This window comes from Ornithodoros turicata, chromosome 7, assembly GCF_037126465.1.
Source record: "Ornithodoros turicata isolate Travis chromosome 7, ASM3712646v1, whole genome shotgun sequence".
NCBI classification, from domain to species: domain Eukaryota; kingdom Metazoa; phylum Arthropoda; class Arachnida; order Ixodida; family Argasidae; genus Ornithodoros; species Ornithodoros turicata.
Window position 1 is genome coordinate 29,532,970 of NC_088207.1, and position 23,073 is coordinate 29,556,042.

A 23,073-nucleotide genomic window follows, 5' to 3' on the forward strand; every position below is an offset into this window, starting at 1 on the left:
ACTCAAAAGGCTAATAATGGGAGTGGTGCAGTGCAGGTCATATTTTCTTAAGGTTGCGGAGGTAAACTAAAAAGTGTACCATAACCTATAGAAGAGTTTCGTCAACAGAGAATAATTAAATATGTAAAACGAAAGGGGGACTACGAAACCGTCCGCTTGGCGTCGACAAATGTCAAATTTGAACAGCTGCTCGATTTCAATAAGGACACTAATATATTGCCTGTTATTCACAGCTCCTCCTCAATGGCGCGAAGTACCCGATGAAACGATAGTTTCGGAAGGCGGTAATGTGTCACTCACATGCAAGGCAACGGGAAACCCCCTGCCGGAGATTACCATCAGCAAGACAGATGGTACGCAGAAACCTTCGCGTATCCTTCTACACTTGTACACCAATCAGGGGGAACAACTTATCAAGTGCGTTGCATTAACTTACAGTTAGTACCAGTATGCTAACATCAAGAGGCGTCGCCGTGGTCAACATTTCGAGGGCAACCAGGAAAGATGCCGGTCCATATAGTTGCACTGCATCCAACGGTTTCGGGGAAGCTCTCGCGAAGACCTTTCACGTCAATGTGTACGGTGAGCGTTAACCTCAGTATGGCCAGCAAATCCGACAACACATTCAGTGGCTCCGCCTTGCGGCACGACACTCGTTACTGCAACAAATGCGCCTTATATTGTAATTTTCCTACGTTCTACGATAGATGGCGCCAGAAATCAACATTTTGCGAGTAAATAGGGCACATCGGCGTCGAGTATACGGGCATCTATTAGACGTGAATACAAAGGAATACAACAGAGTCCTAGCGACGACTGAGCTGTGCAACATCATGTTTCGGTTTTTGAAGTCTCACATGCTCAATGTGGGTATCATCATGTCTCTTCTGCAGCCACATTCATCTACTGCAGAAGGTAAGGATCCTTCAATTTATCCCTTGTTCCGTATTGCTCTGTGCGCGTCTGAGTGCATTTTATCGGCGATCTACTTGTGCTGTCTTTTGTAGAATTCGGTCTCCAGCCTTTTCATTTTCCAACGGACGCTATGGAAGGCAAGACGGTTACAGTTGCCTGTACTACGACGACATCACTGCAAAATGTTCAATACCGTTGGCTGAGAAACGGTAAACCCTTGCGTGAGAACGCAAGGGTCAAATTCGGAACGCTTCCCCAACTGTCTGCTCTTATATTGGGACCTCTACAAGAAACGGATGCTGGAAACTACACCTGTCTGGCGACGTACGGACGCAGTAGGAGCTCATATGGAGATGCGCTCAACGTACTGGGTGAGGTTGCTCATGACACGATTGATTCCAAGTCAGTAAATACGACGCAAGTACATTAAAACTGAAGGAAATAAAATACCTAATTCCATCTCCTTTCCTCTCCCTCTGCAGTCCCACCAAAATGGGAACAGGAACCACTGGACATATCTGTAAAAGAAGGCGACAATGTCACTCAGCCATGCGAAGCCAAGGGCTATCCAAAGCCAGAAATAAAGATTAAGAAGGAAGGTAAGCAATAGGTCATCGGTAATTTCGTGCGAAAATGACGTCAGTGTCCTCGCTTCCGTGTCAAGCGCGTCACAGGTTCGATAGGCAATGTGCTTTGTTATCGTTGCTTGTTTATAATTGGTTTCCCAGTCGCTTCAGAAGCAATATGGGTGGCTGTTGCGAAAGGGATAACTATTCCCTTCAGGACTACAATGCCAGGTTTTGCTTCTTGCAGCCGTTATACTCAATGTTACATCACGTGCGTGCTTACCGTCGGTAAATTAGTTTATGTGCACACAGAGAAAAACACAGTCTATTAGTCAAGTTCTGACAGTCGCGCTTTATCGCTTTCTGAAGATGTTTCTAAAGCCAGACACATCCACCTCCAGTACCCATAGCATGCGTCGTCTGCTAGTTTAGACACGGAAGTCGACCCTTTTCCCATGATTCTTAAAAATGGGGATGTATGATTCTTAAAAAGTACCAGTGACCCATTCTTAACCTAATGCATTGGTAACGAGAAGCGAGTCTGTCAGATTTCTCGCATCCTTGTGTGCAAGCTCAAGTTCCCTGTCTATTCCAGGAACGGACAGCTTCGGTGCAACAGGATCTCTTATTATCTCTAAGGCTTCCAAGCACAACGGTGGCACATACACCTGCCACGCAGATAACGGTGTAGGGAAAGGGCTCATTAAACCTTTCAAAGTCATCATTTATGGTAAGCTCAGTATAACTCAGTAACTCATGTGTACGAGCTTTTCTACCGTCAGTCCCCATGTAACATGCCTATAGTAGAAGAAACGCTACAGATTTACCGACGTGGAAGCCATCCTGGTGGAGTCCACGCCCCGTCGGCGTTTTCTTTGGAGATTTTCTTCAGCGTTCTCGCAGCAGGTTGTGTGTACTGTGACGACGTGCTTCTCTTTAGCAACGTTTTAATTGCCCACGTTACGAATGCAGTCGGTCACGTATCCTAAAGAAGTTCTTGCAAGGTGGTCTCCGTAAAGCGATCGAGGGATACGAGCACGGCAGATAAGAATTCTACGCGTTGAATGAATATCCGTAATGAACTGATGTGAGGCACAAAGCTCCACCTGCTTGTTGCCAGCACGCACTTTCAGACGCGCGATGATTCAGACGATGAAATATGCTTTCAAAGTGGCCATGTTTTAAGCACTTTCTCCTAAAATCTGTGACTGAAGAAATCATGTCGCGGTAATTTTACGCAGATGAACAAGTGACTTGAATATCGCCCAAGGTACCAGTCCATTCCCCCTACCTGCGTGATACCTACCTCTTGTACGGTTTTGCTGTTTACAGACCAATATTCCCGATGCTGATGGGTGAACATCGGGTGCACACTCACACTTACGCCGAGTATTCGCTCACAGAAACGCAAAAACAACGCATAACCGAGAAGCATATAGCCTCGTTCTCGCAGAGGAACTCAAGTTCACTACTTAATCGCGTGATGGCGTTAGTGTTTCATGCTTCGTATTTTCTATGGTTCCCTACATCACGCGTACGAAGCTGCACCGCAAGTGTTGTGCTCTACTATACAAGTCCACACGGTGAAGCTACTACCACTGGTACTGTAGATTACAAGTGGAAAGCATTGTAACCATGGCCACAGTACATGGATGGAAAGTAGTCCTCGCTTTGGTTTTCTCTCTAGGTGAGCTCAGTTCTTTGCTCCTACTTATGCCAGACGCTCGTATCCTGGGGATTCAATGCGTGAGAGACTCAATAACCTTCCTGTAAAGAGGAAAGGGCGTGAAGCAAAAGTGCCTTGAACCTCTCGCCGAGGCAGGCATTTTATTTTGCTCACTTCGACACGTATAATAATAGAGCGATAGTAACGCATCTAAGATGTCTGCCGAGTGATTTCAGCTGGCGGATTTTATTCCAGGATTCACTGTGACGCTCAAGTGCACACTCTTAAAAATGAACTTCACCGCATAGCACGCTCCTAGCAAACCATCATATCGAATGATATCGTTGTCTTCCCTGATTTGTTGAAAAAGAGAGGCGTACATCTTTTTCGTGTGACACTTATGCTGCTCATAATTGCCACAAAAAAGGCGTACGCCTACCGTTCTCAACAAATCAGGGCAGATAACGATATCATTCGATATGATGGTTGTCTTGGAGCGTGCTATGCGGTGAAGTTCATTTTCAAGAGTGTAGCCTCCGTCAACTATAGTTTCCCCGTCGTTGGTGCGACGTACGGAAACAAGAAAAAAAACGAAGTCCCCTCACGCATTGACTTGCCTGTTACGTAGTCGCACACAGCGAGGTTTCTCATGCCTTTATACATATACTCCACTTACTTTGGTAGTTACTTCTCACTGTGTGGAAATGAACTCTATCACTCTCTCTCGCTCTAGGTACCCACGCTTGCCTCAAAGTGCAGCCCTTTTCGTTTCCCTCTGATATTCTGGAGGGTTCTAGAGTCAGTGCCGCATGTTCGCTATTGAAGGTATCGAGCAATACGATCTTCAAGTGGACTAAAAACGGCAACGCATTGGAGGAGACAGATACTCGCTTCTCAGTGAAAAGCGACATGTACTTTTCAATGCTGACCATTGATCCCAGTCAAGCCAAAGACACGGGCAATTACACCTGCACAGCCACATCGAGAGGCAGATCCAGTGCGTACACAGCGACGCTGACGGTCCACGGTGAGTTGATGTTCAACAAACGCGATAATTTCGCGGGACAAATATTTTCAACATCGCGCGTATAAGCACACGTATTACAGGAAACAAGCGAATTAGGATGAGATACGACATTGCGAAACAGTTGTTTAGTGCTTGGTACTGTTGTACTTGTGTAAGGTTACTACTACAGATAATAGTGTAATAGCAGTTCCTCACCTAGATGTTAAACAAATTAATGACAATCATTGCGTTCCCTCCCTCTTCCTTTCGTTCTTTTCCTATGCACCCTGGTGAGCGATGTCAGGCAGAATTACCCTACTTACATTACTGACATGGGTACTTGGTCCTCTATCACCTTTTAACGCAGCAGCATTGCAAACAACGATTCGCGCAATGCAGTATGTTCCTGGTATGATAAACTGGGTAGAACAGCCTGTGTTATTCCAAATACTCTCTCTCGAGCTGAGACTATACTGCTCCAGTCTAACCCCTATGTAATACTTGTCCGTGTCGCCAAATCTGAAAAGCTGCTCATCACTAGTCACTAGTGAAGCCTTCACTATTTGCAGCTCCCCCTCGATGGAACGAAGTACAGGAGGAAACCATAGTTTCTGAAGGCGGTAATGTGTCACTCACATGCAAGGCAACGGGAAACCCTCTGCCGGAGATTGCCATCAGTAAGACAGATGGTACGCAGAATCCTTCACCATTCTTGTACTTGTAGACTACGCAAAGGGAACAACGTCACAAGTACCTTACATTACCTTACAGCTAGCACCAGTTTGCTGTCATCAAGAGGCACCGTCGTGGTGAACATTTCGAGGGCAACCAAGAAAGACGCCGGTCCCTATAGCTGCACCGCATCGAACGGTTTCGGGGATCCCCTCGCGAAGACGTTTCACGTCAGGGTGTACGGTGAGCGTTAACACCTGTACGGCAGAGACTCCTAACGTCATATGGATATAACAACAAATTCAGTGGCACCCCCTAGTGGCAGGACATTCGTTACTTCAACAAACGCGCCTTATAATGTAATTTTCCTACGTTCTACGACAGATGGCGCTAGAAAGCAACGTTTTGCGAGTAAATAGGGCATCTCGACGTTCGAGCACACGGAACTCTATAGGATTAGGATTCGAATGCGAAAGAAATACAATAGAGTCCTAGCGACGTTAGGAATGTGCAGCATCATGTCCCACATTCTCAATGCGGCCATCATGATGTCTCTTCTGCAACCACATTCATCTGTTGCTGAAGGTAAGCATTCTTCAAATTCCCTCATAGAATAGCATAAACGCGGGCGAGCTGATGGAGGAAGTATTTGATGAAGGAAGCCTGAGCCTTTTATGAGGGATGCACACGTATCCTTTATAGAATTCGCACTCCAGCCCTTTCATTTTCCAACGGACGCAATAGAAGGGAAGAAGGTTACCGTTACGTGCACTACGACGGCATCATTACAAAATGTTCAATTCCGCTGGGTGAGAAACGGCAAACCTTTGCGGGAGAGCGCAAGAGTCAAATTCATAACTCTTCCGGAACTGTCGGCTCTTATCCTGGGCCCTCTCCAAGAAATGGATGCTGGAAACTACACCTGTGTGGCGACGTATGGAAGTAGCAGAAGTTCGCATGGAGATGTCCTCAACGTACTCGGTAAGATAAGTCGCTTTGCTTAAATCACGTGTAGGAAAGTCTGCAGGTGTAAACAGGAAGAGGTCGACGGTACCCTCAAATGGATTGTGACAACCAACGTCATTCTGTCAATGCCCTTCAGCTGAAGCTCTATTAGACGATTACCACTTCAGAGGCGTTGACAAAATACATTTCATTTGACTACTTCAAAACCTTAGGTATCATAGTGGCTATTTTGCTTGTGCTACCTGCCGCTGGGACCAGTCAAAGCTATTTAGTGCATCCTTACACAATTGAGGATATAGTTACAGCAAAGCAGGAAGCTAGTGACACGATTCGGAGTTAGCAAACACGCCGGAAGCACATTAGAACTGAAAGAAATTGCATACTTAATTTTATCTCCTTTCTCTTCCCTTCACAGTTCCACCAAAATGGGAGCAGGACCCAGTGGACATCTCTGTGAGAGAAGGCGAGAATGTCACTCAGCCTTGCGAAGCCAAGGGCTATCCAAAGCCAGTAACAAAGATTAAGAAGGAAGGTAAGCAATTCTTAGTGTAATGCATTGGTAACGAGAAGAAAGTGCGACAGATTTCTTGCATCTTTTTGTGCAAGCTCAAGTTCCTTTCCTATTCCAGGAACAGACAGCTTGAGTGCCACGGGATCTCTTACAATCCACAAAGCGTCCAAGCACAACGGTGGCACATACACCTGCTACGCAGATAACGGTGTAGGAAAATCGCTCATTAAAGCTTTCAAAGTCGTCATTTACGGTAAGCTCAGTGTAGCCGTCCTAAACAGGTAATGTTGAGAGACATGTGTACAATTTTTTCTACTATGAGTCCTCATTGACGTGTCTCGCAGAGGCAGCAGATACAGAAACACTACAAAACTTCCGAAACGACCGCTCTCCCGGAGGAGTCCACGCCCGTTGGCGTTTTCTTGTGGGGTTTTCTTCGATCTAAACGGCGGACATTTTCTGTACTGCGACGGCATGCCCCTCTTTCAGGTTAAAAAGCGGTAAAAGGTACTCTTTTAGGTACCTTTCAGTGTGAATGTTACGGACGAAGTCGGTCACATTTCCTAAAGAAGTTCCTGCAAACTGGTTTTCTATAACCGATCGAGGTACACGAGGACGGTTGATAATTCCACGCGGAGTCCGCAATCAATTCGTGGCGAGGACACTGCGCAATACGCTTTCCAAGTGTCCATGATTCGCTACCTTCATATGTTGTGTACATTGTTCTCCTATCGGGTAAATTGAGCCATACACGCTTGTACTGGCAACTATTCGGTAATCCAGTGCTGGTTCAATCTGGAGATCATAACAATGGTCTACCCGCAGATCTAAGCACATAATCATGCACACGGTGACGTTGTCTCAAGGTCATACGCAACAGTGGGCCATGAAGGCTTCTACAAACGCACCACTGTCCATGCTGTGATAACCTATGCAGAACGAATCTATGCCGGAAATGGTCCACATTCACTTTTACCGTGAGATCCATCAAGGGATTTTACCTTAAGATCGGTGTGATGGAATAAGTCATATTACGGTAGTCTTAGGGAGACTATGGAATGGCTTAAATATTGGACAAGGCACGGCAGTCTGTTTCACCCTACCTGCGGTGGACAATCATCCTTGACGCTGATAGGTGAACTTCGGGTGCACACTGACAATTTTGACGACCATTCGCGCACTGCCAAGCAAACGCACAATGAAGAAGCATATAGCCTCGTTCTCACAACGGAACTCACAGTACACTACATAGTCGCGTGATGGCGTTAGTGCTCCATGGTTTCGTGTTTTGCAAGGTTCCGTACATCGAGTGCATGAAGTGTTGTGCTCCATAATACAACGGCTCACGGCGAAACAGAGTTTTCCTCCTTCACTGGTATCGTCGATTAAAGCGCTGCGACCATGGTTATAGTACATGGATGGAAAGTAGTCCTCGCTTTGCTTCTCTCGCTAGGTGAGCCCAGTTTCCTACTACAACTTAAGAAAGACGCTCGCATGCCTGGGGATTCACTGCGTGAAGGAAAAAGCAATCTGTACAGAAAGCGAATAGAGTGTGAGTCGAAAGTGCCTAGAGCCTCTCGCAGACACAGGGCGTTTATAGCATTTTCTTTCACGCGTTTCGATATGTACGCTATCGCGGCAATTGTAAGATACCTAAGATGTCCGACTACTGATTTCAGCGACTGGATCTCATCCCAGGTTTCGTTGTGGGCTATCGGCTATCTAGCTTACCCGCTGCCGTCCGTCGTCGTTACGACGTGCAAAGAAAAAAGAAAACCAAAGCCCGTTCACGCACTGACTTCCCTAATATGTAACTGCACATAGCGAAGTGTCCCACGGTACTCTGATACTTATTTCTCCCTAGGTCCTCACGTGTGCCTCAAAGTGCAGCCCTTTTATTTTCCGTCTGACACTCTGGAAGGTTCCAGAGTCACTGCCGCATGCTCGTTACTGAAAGTATCGAGTAATACGATCTTCAAGTGGGCTAAAAATGGCAGAGCCTTGGAGGAAACAGATAGTCGCTTCTCAGTTAGAAGTGATGCGGACCTTTCATTGCTGACCATTGATCCGAGTCAAGCTAAAGACACCGGCAATTACACTTGCACAGCCACATCAAGAGGGCGCTCCAGTGCCTACACAGCCACGCTGACGGTTCACGGTGAGTTGATCCTCAACAGACGTGACAACGTGTGTATGCGGTACAAATATTTTGAACAATTTACACGTGCTGCAAATAATCATTATGGAAGGGACTGACAGATTCGATACAGGAAAACAATGACTTAGCATCCGAACATTGCAACTACAGCAATTGCAATAATATACAGACACCCCTTCACCGAGTTGTGAAACAAATTAATGACAGTGACTACTATCCCCCTTATTTCGTACCTTCCTTTCAAGCAACGCACGGTAGACTCACTCCTTCAATAATGCAGTTTTTGACGAGTTACTAGGTCATCCATCTCCGCTAAACACAGTAACAGTAAACAGCAGGCCCGTTATTTGATATATTATGAGCTAGGCAGCAGAAAGTAATGTACATCTGTGTACAAAATTTGCTCAGGTTATTCAGCGATACCTGCTCCTTATGTTCTAAGGCCACATTACCAGCAACCTAAAAGACCCTCTGCAAATAACGCAGTGGACAACACGTCCTCCTTTTGCTTCCTCTTCTTCTTCCTTTTCTTTTTTTTTAACATTTGTGGGGGCAAACTGAAGAATTACCACAAAACGTTCAACTGCACCGATTTCATGAAGTAGGCTGTGGTCAATGGAGAAATGGTTCCAGTACCTAACAATCAAAATTAAGACCAAAGACCCTTGTAGTACCTGTCCTTTTCAAGTCAAGAAATGTGAAATGTGTGTGTGATTCAATTCAGGACACTAATTAAGCCTCTACTGTGTGCAGCTCCTCCCCAATGGAACACAGTACCCGATGAAACCGCGGTTCCTGAAGGCGGTAATGTGTCTCTCACATGCAAGGCAACGGGAAGCCCCCTGCCGCAAATTGACATCCGCAAGGCAGATGGTACCTAGAAACCTTCCCCTTTCTTCGACTCTTGTAGACGAATCATGGGGAACGACATAACAAGTATCTTACATTACCTTACAGTTAGTGCCAGTATGCTAACATCAAGAGGCGTCGCAGTGGTCAACATTTCGAGGGCAACCAGAAAAGATGCCGGTCCATATATCTGCACTGCATCCAATGGTTTCGGGGAACCTCTCGCGAAGACGTTTCATATTAGGGTGTACGGTGAGCGTTAACGCCTGTACCGCAGCGGCCCCTAACGCTATACGGATGCAACAAGGTACAATGACAACATACACTCGGTGGCTCCGCCTTGCGCCAGGACATTCGTTACTTCGACAAACGCGCCTCATAATGTAATTTTCCTACGTTCTACGACAGATGGCGCTAGAAACCAACATTTTGCGAGTAAATAGGACACATCGACGTTCGGGTACACGGGTACTTGTAAGACGCGAATACAAGAGGAATGCAGCCGAGTCCTAGGGACGACTGAACTGTGCAACATCATGTGTCGGTTTTTCAAGTCCCACATGCTCAATGTGCTCACCATGATGTCTCTTCTGCAACCACATTCATCTACTGCAGATGGTAAGGATTTTTCAACTTCTCATTTGTTAAGTTTTCTCTGTGCGCGTCTTTTGTCTTCATCGTAACAAACGCGAAGAAACACGGACGGACAGAGTTTGTTTCGCGTTTGTTACAATGTTACTCAACAAATATGCTTTACATCCCCTCGCACTTCTGTCTTTTCTCTGTGCTTTTTATCAGCGACATACTTCTTCTGTCCTTTGCAGAATTCGGTCTCCAGCCCTTTCATTTTCCAACGGACGCAATGGAAGGCAAGACCGTCACCGTTACTTGTACTACGACGACATCACTGCAAAATGTCCAATATCGCTGGCTGAGAAACGGTAAACCCTTGCGTGAGAGCGCAAGGGTTAAATTTATAACGCTTCCCCAGCTGTCCAACCTGATTGTGGGGCCTCTCCAAGAGACGGATGCTGGGAACTACACCTGCCTTGCGACGCACGAAAATAGCAGAAGCTCATATGGAGATGTGCTCAACGTACTAGGTGAGATAGCCCATACTATTTAATTTCGCTGCATGTAGTAGAAGGCAAACTAGCGCGAGTACGCATGTTTCTCTGGGAGAAAGCTTGCCGACTATCAACTCCATTGTGTCCATGCTTAATATTGCCTAAAGCTCCACGAAATGACTGCCTGTTTACTGGCAATGACAAAATACATTTCATTCGGGTACGTCAAAATTTCATTAATTTATTCGGAAATGCTCACAAACAGAAATGCTGCTGCCAGTTTTAGTTACAACAGTGGCTACTTTGATTGTGCTGCCACCTGCTGCAATCAGCCATGGTTACTTACTTTATCGTGATACAGTTCAACACAGCAGATTGCTAATGACACGATTCGCAGTCAGTAAATACGAAATAAACTTCATAATACATAGTACTTAAAGCAATCACCTACCTAATCATTTCTGATTTTCCGATGCGCTTCAGTTCCACCAAAATGGGAGCAAGACCTGGTGGACATATCTGTAAAAGAAGGCGACAATGTCACACAGCCATGCGAAGCCAAGGGTTATCCAAAGCCAATAACAAAGATTAAGAAGGAAGGTAAGTAGCTCCTAGCCTAGTGGATCTGTGACAGAAATTATCTGTGAGAGTTCTTACATCTCTTTAATTTTCCGGCGAGCTCAAGTCACCTTTCTATTCTAGGAACGGAGAGTTTTAGTGCAACAGGAGCGCTTATTATCTCCAGGGCATCCAAGCACAACGGTGGAACATACACCTGCCACGCGGATAACGGTGTAGGGAAAGCTCTGATTAAACATTTCAAAGTCATCATTTATGGTAAGCTCAATGTACAAGTTTGTCTATACTGCGAAACCAGTTCCATCGTGTCTGGTACTTACACACTACCAAGTTGCCGACGCGGACGGCATCCTAGTGGAGTACTGCGTCGGATGCCTGTGGGCTTCGTCTTTCGCAATCATTTTCAACGTTTACGCCTATGTTGGACATAGCACTATATGGAGCCTATTGCAACGGCATGCTGTTTAGCAGCCTCACAGTGTGCATGTTATGAACAAGGTCGGTCACATTTCCTCAAGACGTTTCAGCAAAAGGGTGCTTGGACGCCGATAAACGAATAACGGGGATGATAGATGCGAGTCCCTTGATGTTTAAAATGGACATGGGATTGATGGAGAGCACGAGGAAGCACGAGGGAGCTTCAACTACGCGAACATAGTGCAAAGTGCGCTTTCAAAGCGACCATGAGTAACTGCCTCAGATGTTACGTAGTTGTTTGTCTTGAAAAGAGAAGTAGAAATTTATGTCCTACACAACTGCACTGGCAAATATTGGGTCATACAAAGCTCCATCAATTTGGGGACTATAACCATAGTTCACTCGCTGACTTAAGCATATCATCGCGCATCGAATGACTGTGTCTCAAGGTCATCTCCAACAATAGGTCATAGAGGCACGTACAAGCGCATCAAAACTATGGTGGCATGAAGGTCACTTTTGTACCCTCAGCGGGGTTCTTCCACGCCAACATACATGCGCATGATGAATGCATATTTGTGATAGTTTGTGGCACTGTGAAAGCACATGCATGTCCGTGTACAGCCATTAGAGATCTCACATCTGACACACAACGTGCCTTTACCCACAAATGCGGAATCACAGAAGCAGTTCCGTGAAACCGTTAGCATACGAAAACGTTCGTGTCTGCATTATGGCAACGGTTCCGTGCGATGTACTGCGACATTTCCGACCTGGACCGATCCGTACACATAGCCTCGTTTCCAAATTGCCGCACATCGTAGTGTGTGCGACAATCCCGCGATGGCGTTACTGTTGCGTTTTCACCTTGTGTTTATGTCACACTGCTAACAGGAACTCGTCGCCCGCAGTTTAAGTTACACATTGAACACAACGTAAGCATCCAAGTCGCACAGCCATCAGTGTCTCATAAGCAGTGACTTCGGCTCGTGTGTTGCCTGCCTGCCTGCTTGCGTGCTACCTCTTATTCGATGTTGGTACAAGAACATTTACTGACTCCTACTATGGCTGCTTCTTTCATGGGGAAGCTGTTCTTGACACAACTCTTGTGCATCGGTGAGTTTTCCCTCTCTTCATCTCGTTTGCATACATCCGAGTCAAAAGGTTGCTCCTGTAAAGGGTACTTTACCACACATTGTGCCCTGATGCGGGGAAGTACCCTTTACGAAATGTGTCAGGTTCATGGATTCAGTAGCGGTCTGACCGAACCCAGTATTAAAGTAAAGAATTGATTCGCAATAACTAATTTTTAGGATCGCTCTTTGCGAAAATATTTTTACCTTCTCTTGCATCCCTTCACTTGCTCACGGTTCGGTTGATTTTAGGGCAGCTCTAGCACACAGAATAGGTGTGCGTGCAACGAGATGCTGCTTTCAAAACCTATCTACCCAGCTTATTATCAAACAACAGTAAAGAAACTGAGCATCGATGTTCTTTTTTTTTGTTAGGTGCTGGATCTTCCCTCAAAGTACAACCGTTTAACTTTCCATCGGATGTACTAGAAGGATCTAGAGTGAGCGCGGCGTGCTCTCTGCTCAAAGTGATTGACTCGACAAGTTTCAAGTGGACGAGGAACGGCAAGGAACTACAGGCCTCAAATGTACGGTTTTCGGTCCGTTCAGATGCGGACTACTCCTTCTTGACGATCGACCCGACACAAGAAAAAGACACTGGAAATTACACGTGCACGGCTACATCGAGAGGGCGCTCAAGCGCTTACACAGCCATGTTGATAGTGCACGGTAGGTTTCTACTGTTTTGTGTTACATAGTCGCAGGCTTTGGCATGTCGTTATCATTGCAGCTGATGGCATTATCACCTATAATTTGTTCAGCGTAAAAGCAACACCGCTGAAACATATTAATCTGCCCTGGAAGGAAATTAATTTCTTTTTAAAAGGGGGAGGGGCACCTCAGCTGACAAGTGGGTTCACAGGAACACTCCACAGAAAGAAATATTACAAAGTACTAAAAGGATAGCCGCAGTGCTGTTCTCAGGATGAATAAGACTATAATGGTGTCATTACGCTTGAGCCAGGATTTGCTTTTTGTTAATAATTCTTAAAATGTTTAGCACCACCCAAATGGATCAAGTTCCCAGAAGATTCTATGGTGGTGGCAGGCGGCAACGCGTCCTACACCTGCACAGCGTCAGGAAATCCAACGCCAGAGATCACTGTCCGTAGATCCCACGGTAAGAGCGCTGGAAAGAGACTACGACTACATATCAATACCTTGTCACTTTTATAGGCGGGGCCGTTCTCACGTCATCCAAAGGAGCAGCTACTGTAAATATTGCGAAAGCATCGAAGAAGGACGTCGGACCATACAGCTGCACTGCAGACAATGGTTTTGGAGAGACCCTCCAAAAACCGTTTCACGTCTTAGTGTACGGTGAGCTACATACGGTGCTGACCCACAACGGCGGCCAACCGAAGCATCCACATGCAGTTACTAGTTCGACACAGACTGCCAAGGTCTTCGCGTCGAAACTCCTATCCCTTCCATTTGATTTCGAAGACATATTTGCCAGAGCGTTCTTGCACGTAACATAATACGCCATTGCGTTCACGTGTTCTCTAAACGTACGTAAGATGGCGGTACCGAGTCGGCAATGCGGATTCTGTTATGTACCACGAAAATTACAAACGATACTCTTAATGTCTGGAATGGACGCACTACAGTTTATCTGGCTTGTGGTGGCTCTAACGACCTCGTACACTGGTAAGCATTCAGCTAAGCTGTCGATAACCTTTATGGGATAACGTTTTTGTATAATTTTGTTTCAGCGTCCGTGAAAGTCGTGCCCTTCCAATTTCCCCAGACGCCTGTTGTTGGGGACACCATTCGCGTCGCATGTTACACCAGTGCAGTGAGCACCTCGCTCACTTTCAAGTGGAAGAAAGACGGCCTTCCACTAGAAAGTAGAAGCACTGTACTTCTTAAAAGGCTCGAAGATATTTCGACCTTGCTCCTTGGACCGGTCACGGTGGAAGATTCTGGGAACTACACATGCGAGGCGTCAACGATGCAGTCGAGGGATTCGTACACGGCTCAGCTTCAGGTGTATGGTATGTGGATTCAACGTTACCACGTCGTAAAGCGTTATTCTATACGCGTGATACCTGTCAGATATCTTTTCCGGTAGGCACGCACTACTTCGTTAGCACTGGCACAACTTGGAGTGAAAATAAGCTGAGCATAGAAGAAGAAAGACAAGCCTTCTCCAGGCAAAAGTTGAGGCCGAAAATAAGTGAGGACGAGATGCTAGCACAGTTGCGAAACATTTACGGACACAGTATTTTTTTTACACCTTTCGGGTGTAAACGCCTTATGGCACACATCTTCTTGCTGTAGGTTCTACGGCATACGGTGGATGGCTTCTGAAACACCCCTCTAAAACGCATACTTTATATAAAGCACCATTTCGTATGGCACATTCTACACAAAACAACATTTCAGGGGGGTGTATTCCGTCCGAGATGGGGTTATTGCATATTTCATTTGTGCCTACAGAATAAAAAGGTGTTCATTTGCAAAAATGTCCCTTTCACACACTCAAAAGTGTAAAAAAATATACTCTGCGCGGTTCCGAAATTCTCTGTACTCACGCCTACTGAGGTGGAAAAGGAACACCATTTCAGTGGTAGTCACATAAAGTGGTCTACGAACATGCGCGCCAAGCATCAGATGTCTCTGAATGCTTGAATATTATGAGTCGCGCTCGTTCATAATCTCCATTGCAAAAAGGAAAAAAGAAAAATGATTTTGAAAAGCAGTGTGCGAAACTGATAAAACATTGAAAACGTCACAGTGACCTCTCTTCTTCTAACAGCGCCGCCTTCGTGGATTAAGCACCCACACGACTACACGGCCGTGGAAGGAACCAATGTAACCGTACCTTGCAGTGTGACTGGTCATCCAATCCCGACTGTAACGTGGCAACGAGACGCGGGTAAGGATGTTCGAAGCATGCCATGATGTGTCTAGTGTTCTCTCATAACTCTCGACAGCTTTCTTTCTATTTCTTTTTTTGCAGGCTCAAGCGTGAATTATAAGATCCTGAAAAATGGAAGCATTTTCTTCCTTTCCGTCGCTAAAAGTGACCAAGGCCAATACACTTGCACAGCAAGTAATGGTGTTGGAATATCACTGAAGAGAAACGTAACTTTGAAAGTCACAGGTACGGTGAGAATACAAAGTTGTGCACACGCATTTTTCTCGACGTAAGGGAAGATAATGGCATCTTGCAATGGCATCGTGGCTATCTTACCGCAGTCATGAGTCAAAACACTCGGATATATTACATCGTACGCCGCGCTGACGGTTTATTTTTCCCTGTTTCGTGGCACAATCGCATTTCGCACATAAACTTACTTGATAATTGAATATCACGGCGCTATACTTCATCAGACTCCCTGCAAATGGTAAAGCATGCGGTGTTACGGGACAGCACTGCCAACTTGTAAGAAAAATCCAAAGTTACTCACAGTGCACCACTCGCTAGTTTACAAGCATTTCCGCACGATGGCGCTAGTGACGCGTTTTTATGTCCTTGCGTGGAACAGCGTCAAGCTTTCCCTGTCGACAATTAATGTATGTTCGGTGTGACCTACTTGTTACATTTATGCGTATGAGCTGCTACCTTGTGTACGTGGCGCTGTTATCCGCTGGGATGCCATCAAGCCATGGATATGAAGGTAGGGGACAGTTTTAATACTCTCTTTCATACAGTGAACTCCATTATGCATACTGCCATTTCTAATACAGAGGCACCGGAGATTCAGAAATTTTCATTTACGAGTGAGCTTGAAGTCGGTCAAAAAGCCAGTGTCACCTGCACTGCCAGAAGGGGAAGCCAACCCATGAAGTTCGCATGGCTTAAGGATGGCACCAAAATTACCGAGACGAAGAATGTTCGCGTCACCACCTTCAGTGACTTCACGGTGCTGACCATAAGCGAAGCTACGTTAAAGTCGTCGGGGAACTACACCTGCGTCGTGTCCAATAAAGCAGGGACATCATCGTTTACTGCGAGCGCAACAATTAAAGGTGATACACTTATTTTCGTTTTCACGTTAGAATCAACACACAGTGTACAACGATACCACCGCTGTGCTGACTGTACTTTGTAGTTGTAGGAGAAAGAATTCTTGAACAGATGGCTCCTGCAGTCTCTGAGCACATAGCGCTGATGAGAGCTTTCACACCGTCACAGTATCTCAAACTAGCATCGCTGTACCATTAGAGACTGCATTCTCTAATATTACAGCGATGCTAGTTTGAGATACTATGTAGTTAGCTAGTTTGAGATACTATGTAACGTCCCATGGGACGTTACATAAACCTATAGAAAACAAGGATCAGCTGATTTGAGAACACTTGCAGTGCACCTCCATGTTCTGGGCCTTCTGGTACCGGTAGGTGTAATACAGTGAAATCTTGGTAACGGAAAGCCCCTCCTTGGATTTCCTTCCTCTGCTCGAAAACGAAAGCTCGCATTTCCCTGTAGAGGTAATAGAGTCGCATTGATGCATCCGAAGTATTAGAACTGACGCGAGTTGGCGTAATCAACTGCCATCCGTGTGACAGGACAAGTTGATGAAAAATTATCCTTTACTTTAAACGGAGTGTGCAGCTGTCTTTGGTGACACTTAACCAATTTCTCGTTGCACAAGGACGGTCTCCACACAAGGTGCAGTAAAAATGTAGGAATTCCTGCCGTTTGCAGTTGCAGTCTCTCTCTCTCTCTATTCTCCCCATCAACACTGCGGTACTGAGCAAGGAGGATACCTTGGTACTGACAGTCGTTGAGAGCGAGTAAAGACGTTTTCACATGTCACCGTTAATTTCCATGCTTTTACACAGTACTGTGAAGTGTCCCATGCGTAGTCACAGCAAGTGTATCACAGAACTCTCAGTACGACACTCGTACGTTGATATCTGATGCTATTGAATATTATACGCAAGGGACGCATACTGTATTCTTCCAGCAATCTCACATAGTTTTTCAATTTCCCACAGCCGCACCCTTTTGGCTGCGTGAACCACAGAATGCTGAAGTCTACGAACATGGAAACGTCACCATCGCGTGTGAAGCCGGAGGAAGTCCTCCACCACAAGTCACGTGGTACGACACAGAACACTCAGGTAAGACACTGAGGTTCAGCATCATATCATATCGCGTCAGAGTATCTGGAAGGTCCCGAGAAATATCAAATTGAAGCAATCCATAAATCCAAAAGCCCTCACCATGTTGTGCTTTGTTTGCAGGTCAACTAGTTCGTTCCAACCAAGTATGGACCGTGGAACACAAAGGACTGCGCCTTACGAACGCTACGAAAGCCGCGGGAGGTCGCTACGAGTGCGTCGCGGAAAACGGAATAGAACCTGCCATTCGAAAAAGAATATTCGTTAAAATATTGGGTGAGCGCTTAAGGACCAGGTTGGACTCCTGGGCCATGACATTTTGAACTTGGAATGTCCGCCAACGAAAAACGCCACCTTAAGGGCAACGACACCAACATGCCTACATGCAAGAGAGTCACAGTTTCCGTAAGGGTGCGATAGATGGCAGTCACTGCCTTTTTTTGACGCGAACGTACGTATTTATCTATTTCGAATTTGCACATTAATGGATGCCAAGACATTATGATCGCTCAAACGGGTCTGTCATTACTGCTAACTGTCGCTTTATCGCTGTTGAGCATCGGAGGATGCATGTCTAAAGGTAAGATCTCAATACCTCTTTCCAAATCACGTATGCCCACCTACATCTTCCAACGTTACTTGCAGTGGCACCACCGCAGATACAACCGATGGTCGCCGAACAAGTTAATAAAAAGGGAGGAAAATTCCGCGCAGCGTGTTCTATTACAGACGGAACACCACCGTTCTCGTTCAAATGGACGCGGGGAGGTCAAAATGTGCATAAAGATGCAACAATATCTACCGAAGATTACAGCGAATACAGCATCCTTGTGATTCGAGAGCTAACAAGAGCCCACGCAGGAAATTACACATGTCTGGCGACCAACAAGGCTGGATCCGATCGCGCAACGTTTGCTCTCGTCGTTAACGGTAAGGAATTCTTCTAGTTTACGCCGCCGCTAAGCTTCGTATCTGGAAACTGCAAGCAAGTTTGCTTTTGCATCTGACCTCTGATCACGCACAGCGGCTCATTTGGTGCTACAAAAAAGAATTTAAGACGCATCAACAATATACTCACTACAATCAGGGATCCTAAACGTCTGCACTAGTTGTAGGGCGCCTCGTTGACCTGAATTACGTGATCAAAACGCCGAAATTCGATCACCCTTTTTTCATAAAGGATAACCACAAAAAGTACGTGCGCTACCAACAGCGTGTCGAAACGCTGCACTAAGGCTGGGCGATTATGGGCTGCGATTTTTTTCAGATCCCAGTCGTCAGACTGCTCATGCCAGTCCTTCCATTCCCCTTCGTCAAAAAATAAGCAGTGAAAATTATCCAAGGCGTTGTGTAAGGCAGGAATTATGCGACGTTTAATGCACCATAGGAACATCAATAGGTTACTCTGTTAATGTCTATTCGTACATAGATGGGGGAAAAAAGAAAGAAAACACGCTCACTAGTGGCGGGAAACACCCAGCGAAAGGACAAAGAAGAAAAAAAGACGATAGAACAACATTCTCATCTAAGGCAATTTGGTTCCATCGTCGCTTCTGCGCATTGAACAGCTTATCGGACACTCGCAAAAACTGCTTAATGTACAAGCATGTTGAGAAGGGCCAAAATGTGTGATACCGTTTGTACGTATTATACCCGTGTTCAGCCTAAGAGCGGCACAAAATATAGTCCGCCAAAACAGAGTTACTTCGCGGGGAAAATTATAGTGCTGGGCCACGAGGTGCCACCAACTGGCCTCCTATAGTTTCGGTGTTGGTCCACTACATGCCGCGACGTAGAGTGATGCGGTTAACTATTGTATCCAATAGGAACGATCTTAGGGCGGAGCTTAAATGTGCCGTTCTTAGGTCGAATACGACTATAGTGTGTGTTGGGACGTACTCAAGTAAAGGTCCTGAAAATCATACAAGAATACATTGTTTGATGTTCCAGAACCACCCACATGGAAGGATGAGCCCAAGAGTACGGTGGTTCTAATGGGCGAAGACTTACTTGTCAAATGTCGCGCCGACGGATATCCGACACCCGCCACATCTTGGATAAAAAGTACACAACATGCGGCGAACGCGATACTGCGTGATCAAGTGTGTATCTGAAATATAACATACTCCCAGGTGGCATCTCTGATCTACGGCATACCGGCCACATGCGGAATGGCGCTCTGGAGATAAAGAACACAACGAAAGGCGCGGAAGGAGAGTATACCTGCAAGGCCACTAACTCTCTCCACGAAGAAATCGAGAAGAAAATCACGGTCAAAGTGATTGGTAAACTTGTGCGCCGCATTAAACATGTCACGTGTTATCAGTGCAGCTCATTTCCTTATATATTACATTTTACCACGTTTTCCAGCAGTCTAGTTCGTCTTCACTTGGAATGTGCGGGTCACAAAGTCTGTTATTCCATTACAAGTCTACACGTCCACGACATTTCGTTCACAAATGCACATCGGTTATACAATTGCTGTAGCCACAACAGTATACTGTAGCGGGAACAGTATAGGAGGCTTACAGTCCAGCAACGGCTCCGTACGCACCCGAATGCCTCCTGTCAATACGTACATGGATATCTCAATAACTCACTCGGGGCATGGTACACCAAGAACTACGTGTATTGAAACACTACAAGAAACATAAAAAGACCTGATGCCCCTTTCCCTGTTGCTCTTGTTTAAAGCTGCCTGGTTCGTGTGGTGTCTTTCAGCCTTGCCGTGCCATGTCCCGAGAGAGTTGAAACCAACTAGCCGAGGGCACATCTCTTCGAGACCTTAATACGTTATACTCAAAAGCTACATGACTTAAGACAAATTTTCCTCAATTACCCAAAGTATCCACATCAGAAACAGCTCGCTCACTACAGCGAGCAGTCCTGTCTAATTACAGTTGTTCGTTCTGATAGCATCCGTGAATGGTTTACCAGCTCTATGTTCTTATAGTCCCTGCCAGATTCGAGGAGAAATTCAAAGTCCAGACAGTGCGCCGTGGAGAAGGAGCCACGCTGCAGTGCCACGCTATCGGAGACAAGCCTCTGGAAGTGACATGGCTTCAGGAAAAGAAGCAACTCAGATTCATCCCTCACACCAGGTATGAACAAAAGAAACAGTTCGCTGTGGACCCCTAGAGTCTGCCAATGTTATGAACCCACATCTGCGTCATCTTCAGGTACGAACGGTTCGAGACAAGTACAGAGTCCGGCGTTTCGTCAGAACTGGTGATCCCAACAACAGAGCGAAGTGATGCGGCTCTTTATACTTGCGCCGCGAAAAACGAATACGGGTCGGATGAAAGAAACATCAAACTGCTGGTCGTTGGTAAGCTATACAGCTAACAGTCACCGTCAAGCGACATGTTCTAGTCCTGATGAACAAGCTATTTTCTTTGTTCGTCTCCAGAGGTTCCAGCACAGCCCCTGGACCTTCGTATCCTGGAAGTATGGAGCCGCAAAGTAAGCGTTATTTGGGCAGAGCCCTACAGCGGGAACAGCCCCATCACGAACTACGTCGTACACTACTGGAGAGATAAAGGTACTAGCCTCTTCACTACTATCGTATCAGCTTGGCTTTCCGTGTAATTGTCTAGCGTTCAACGCAGTGGAACGAACCCGTACCGCAAGTCCACATGACTTTCACGCAATCTTCGCGAATTACATCGCCTTTCATTGACTAGTCGCAGCAGGACTCAATTGTGCTTTGCGTCCTACACGCAGTGGGTCCACACCGGCTGCATGAAGAGACGGTGTCCAGCACGCAGACCGCCGCCGTCATTGGAGAACTTCATCCGGGAACATCGTACGCCCTGACGATAACGGCTGAAAACGAGGTTGGACAAGGAGCACCCTCAGATGCGTTGCACTTTGTCACCGCTGAAGAAGGTAATTATCTGCGCACCATACCTGAACAGTAACGTACGAAGAAACATCCCAACCATTACCATTAAATAGAGTTCAGTTGATATAAAAACATTTTTGTTTATTTATTTATTTTTACAGAGCCAGGAGGCCCTCCGACAGACGTGTGGGCTACAGCCAAAGGACCAACTTCCATTGGTGTCTCCTGGAAGGTAGGTATTCAAGCGCATTCTCGCGAATGAAGAACAGCATGCTGACTTTACTGAAACGTAAGTTGCGCGCAGTTACACATATCAATTAGGAAACAAACTGCAATTATGTGTAACCAGTCGACACGAGTTCCTCCACAGTGCACAAGCGTAGGCTACAGCTACTCAATGTTCCAATCTGTACATAGCTTCAGGATCCCCTACATCTGTTCTACACCGCAGTATTTTCGCCTTAACATTTTCCACGTCCCTTATTTGTGTAGCCTGCATACCTTTCTTAACTGCCATGTTCATAAAAAAACTCAGCCTCCACCGCGGGAACTTTGGCACGGCCAGCTCAAGGGCTACTACGTGGGCTACAGACCAGCAGAGTCCAGTCAACCGTACTCCTTCAAGACCGTTGATCGCGTCACAAACGACACGCAGGAAGTTACCTTGGTTGGACTGACCAAGTCTTCAAGGTACAGCGTCATCGTCAAAGCACATAACGCAGCGGGCACAGGGCTGCCCTCGGAGCCGCTCGTCGTACGCACGCTTGACGGAGGTAAGTACCCCAATTAGCAAGTGTGGTACATCACAGAGTTAAAGCACAATGGCCACGATTTGAGGTGTACTTTGCACAAGAGTCGATATACTTTTTAATGTCTTAACATTCAGACGCTTTTGAAACAAGTACATAAAAAAAAAAGAACAGTGCAGTTGTGCTGCAGAGGGTACTAAACAGATAAAACAACAGGGAACGAAGCAGCTGTGGTAGGAAAATTTAATACGGCGCGGAACGGAAGCAGGTTCCCTACAGGAAAGCTGGTCACCTATGGATTTTGGTTAGATGCTTCGTTCCCTGTAGTAATGTCCTTTCGGTTCTCTGTGTATACGATACATATAAATCCGACATCATAAGAGACAACAGACAACATAACATGCGACATCATATTAGAAGGCCATCGCGCTGTTTATGGACAAGCTAACAAAACTATATATAATAACGCTCACCTAGAGTTCCTTTCCCAGCCAATAAATATGGGAAATCATGGTAGTCGACAACAAATTGGCACATACCTGAAAAGATCCAAAGAAGGCGCATATAAACAAAAAACACATTCAAAAATCAGCAAAGTACGCTTTTCTAGTTGAAGGTATGAAGAGAAAATTGGTGTCGCATATCCGTAACTTTTTCCTCGAAAAATATACGGGTGGCGAGCAACTTTGCCGGCAAAATGTTGACAGATAACCGCAAAGATGGGTATCACGGCCCTCATATTTCCTACGCTGTTTTAATCCAACAGACGTACCGCAACCGCCAGCACTTGCACTCATGTCGACGTCCGACTCTTCCATCAAGTTAAAATGGTCACACGCCAAGGCGACCACGGCTCCAATCACGGGTAACTTTTTTTTTCCTCCTCTGATCACGTTCCT

General features: G+C 45.9%; 4 protein-coding genes and 1 long non-coding RNA gene across 7 annotated transcripts in view; 3 read left to right on the plus strand and 2 right to left on the minus strand.

Annotated features, from left to right (window-relative positions):
• Positions 1-6,273, minus strand: part of LOC135400766 (glutamate receptor ionotropic, NMDA 2B-like) — a 30,908-nt gene extending 24,635 nt beyond the window's left edge. Inside the window, exon 1 of the mRNA XM_064632675.1 lies at positions 6,175-6,273. The gene's annotated coding sequence lies outside the window, so the exon portion shown is untranslated. The remainder of the gene's footprint in view (positions 1-6,174) is intronic.
• Positions 449-23,073, plus strand: part of LOC135400765 (cell adhesion molecule Dscam1-like) — a 30,751-nt gene continuing 8,126 nt past the window's right edge. The window contains exons 1-10 of one of the 3 annotated variants that reach the window (XM_064632673.1): positions 8,125-8,460; positions 9,214-9,333; positions 9,418-9,561; positions 20,535-20,682; positions 20,761-20,909; positions 20,991-21,122; positions 21,305-21,469; positions 21,587-21,657; positions 21,961-22,198; positions 22,941-23,039. In XM_064632673.1, the coding sequence (XP_064488743.1) occupies positions 9,429-9,561; positions 20,535-20,682; positions 20,761-20,909; positions 20,991-21,122; positions 21,305-21,469; positions 21,587-21,657; positions 21,961-22,198; positions 22,941-23,039 (1,135 nt within the window). In that variant the 5' untranslated portion in view covers positions 8,125-8,460; positions 9,214-9,333; positions 9,418-9,428. Of the gene's footprint in view, positions 583-8,124; positions 8,461-9,213; positions 9,334-9,417; positions 9,562-18,431; positions 18,512-19,531; positions 19,646-19,713; positions 19,867-20,534; positions 20,683-20,760; positions 20,910-20,990; positions 21,123-21,304; positions 21,470-21,586; positions 21,658-21,960; positions 22,199-22,940; positions 23,040-23,073 lie in introns of those variants that run through there. The other 2 variants (XM_064632672.1, XM_064632674.1) reach the window with 2 other exon arrangements.
• LOC135400768 (cell adhesion molecule Dscam1-like) lies at positions 1,016-2,252 on the plus strand. Its single transcript, XM_064632677.1, has 3 exons — positions 1,016-1,286; positions 1,398-1,514; positions 2,077-2,252. The coding sequence occupies exons 1-3, from the start codon at positions 1,046-1,048 to the stop codon at positions 2,232-2,234; spliced, it is 516 nt and encodes a 171-aa protein (XP_064488747.1). The 5' UTR covers positions 1,016-1,045; the 3' UTR covers positions 2,235-2,252.
• Positions 10,831-23,073, minus strand: part of LOC135400771 (uncharacterized) — a 155,038-nt gene continuing 142,795 nt past the window's right edge. The window contains exons 3-4 of the long non-coding RNA XR_010424642.1: positions 22,648-22,713; positions 10,831-10,895 (exon numbers count right to left, since the gene is read on the minus strand). This is a non-coding gene — a long non-coding RNA (uncharacterized LOC135400771). The remainder of the gene's footprint in view (positions 10,896-22,647; positions 22,714-23,073) is intronic.
• LOC135400769 (leucine-rich repeats and immunoglobulin-like domains protein 1) lies at positions 14,054-15,451 on the plus strand. Its single transcript, XM_064632679.1, has 3 exons — positions 14,054-14,155; positions 14,221-14,502; positions 15,267-15,451. Exons 1-3 carry the CDS (start codon positions 14,092-14,094, stop codon positions 15,410-15,412), a joined length of 492 nt encoding a protein of 163 aa, XP_064488749.1. The 5' UTR covers positions 14,054-14,091; the 3' UTR covers positions 15,413-15,451.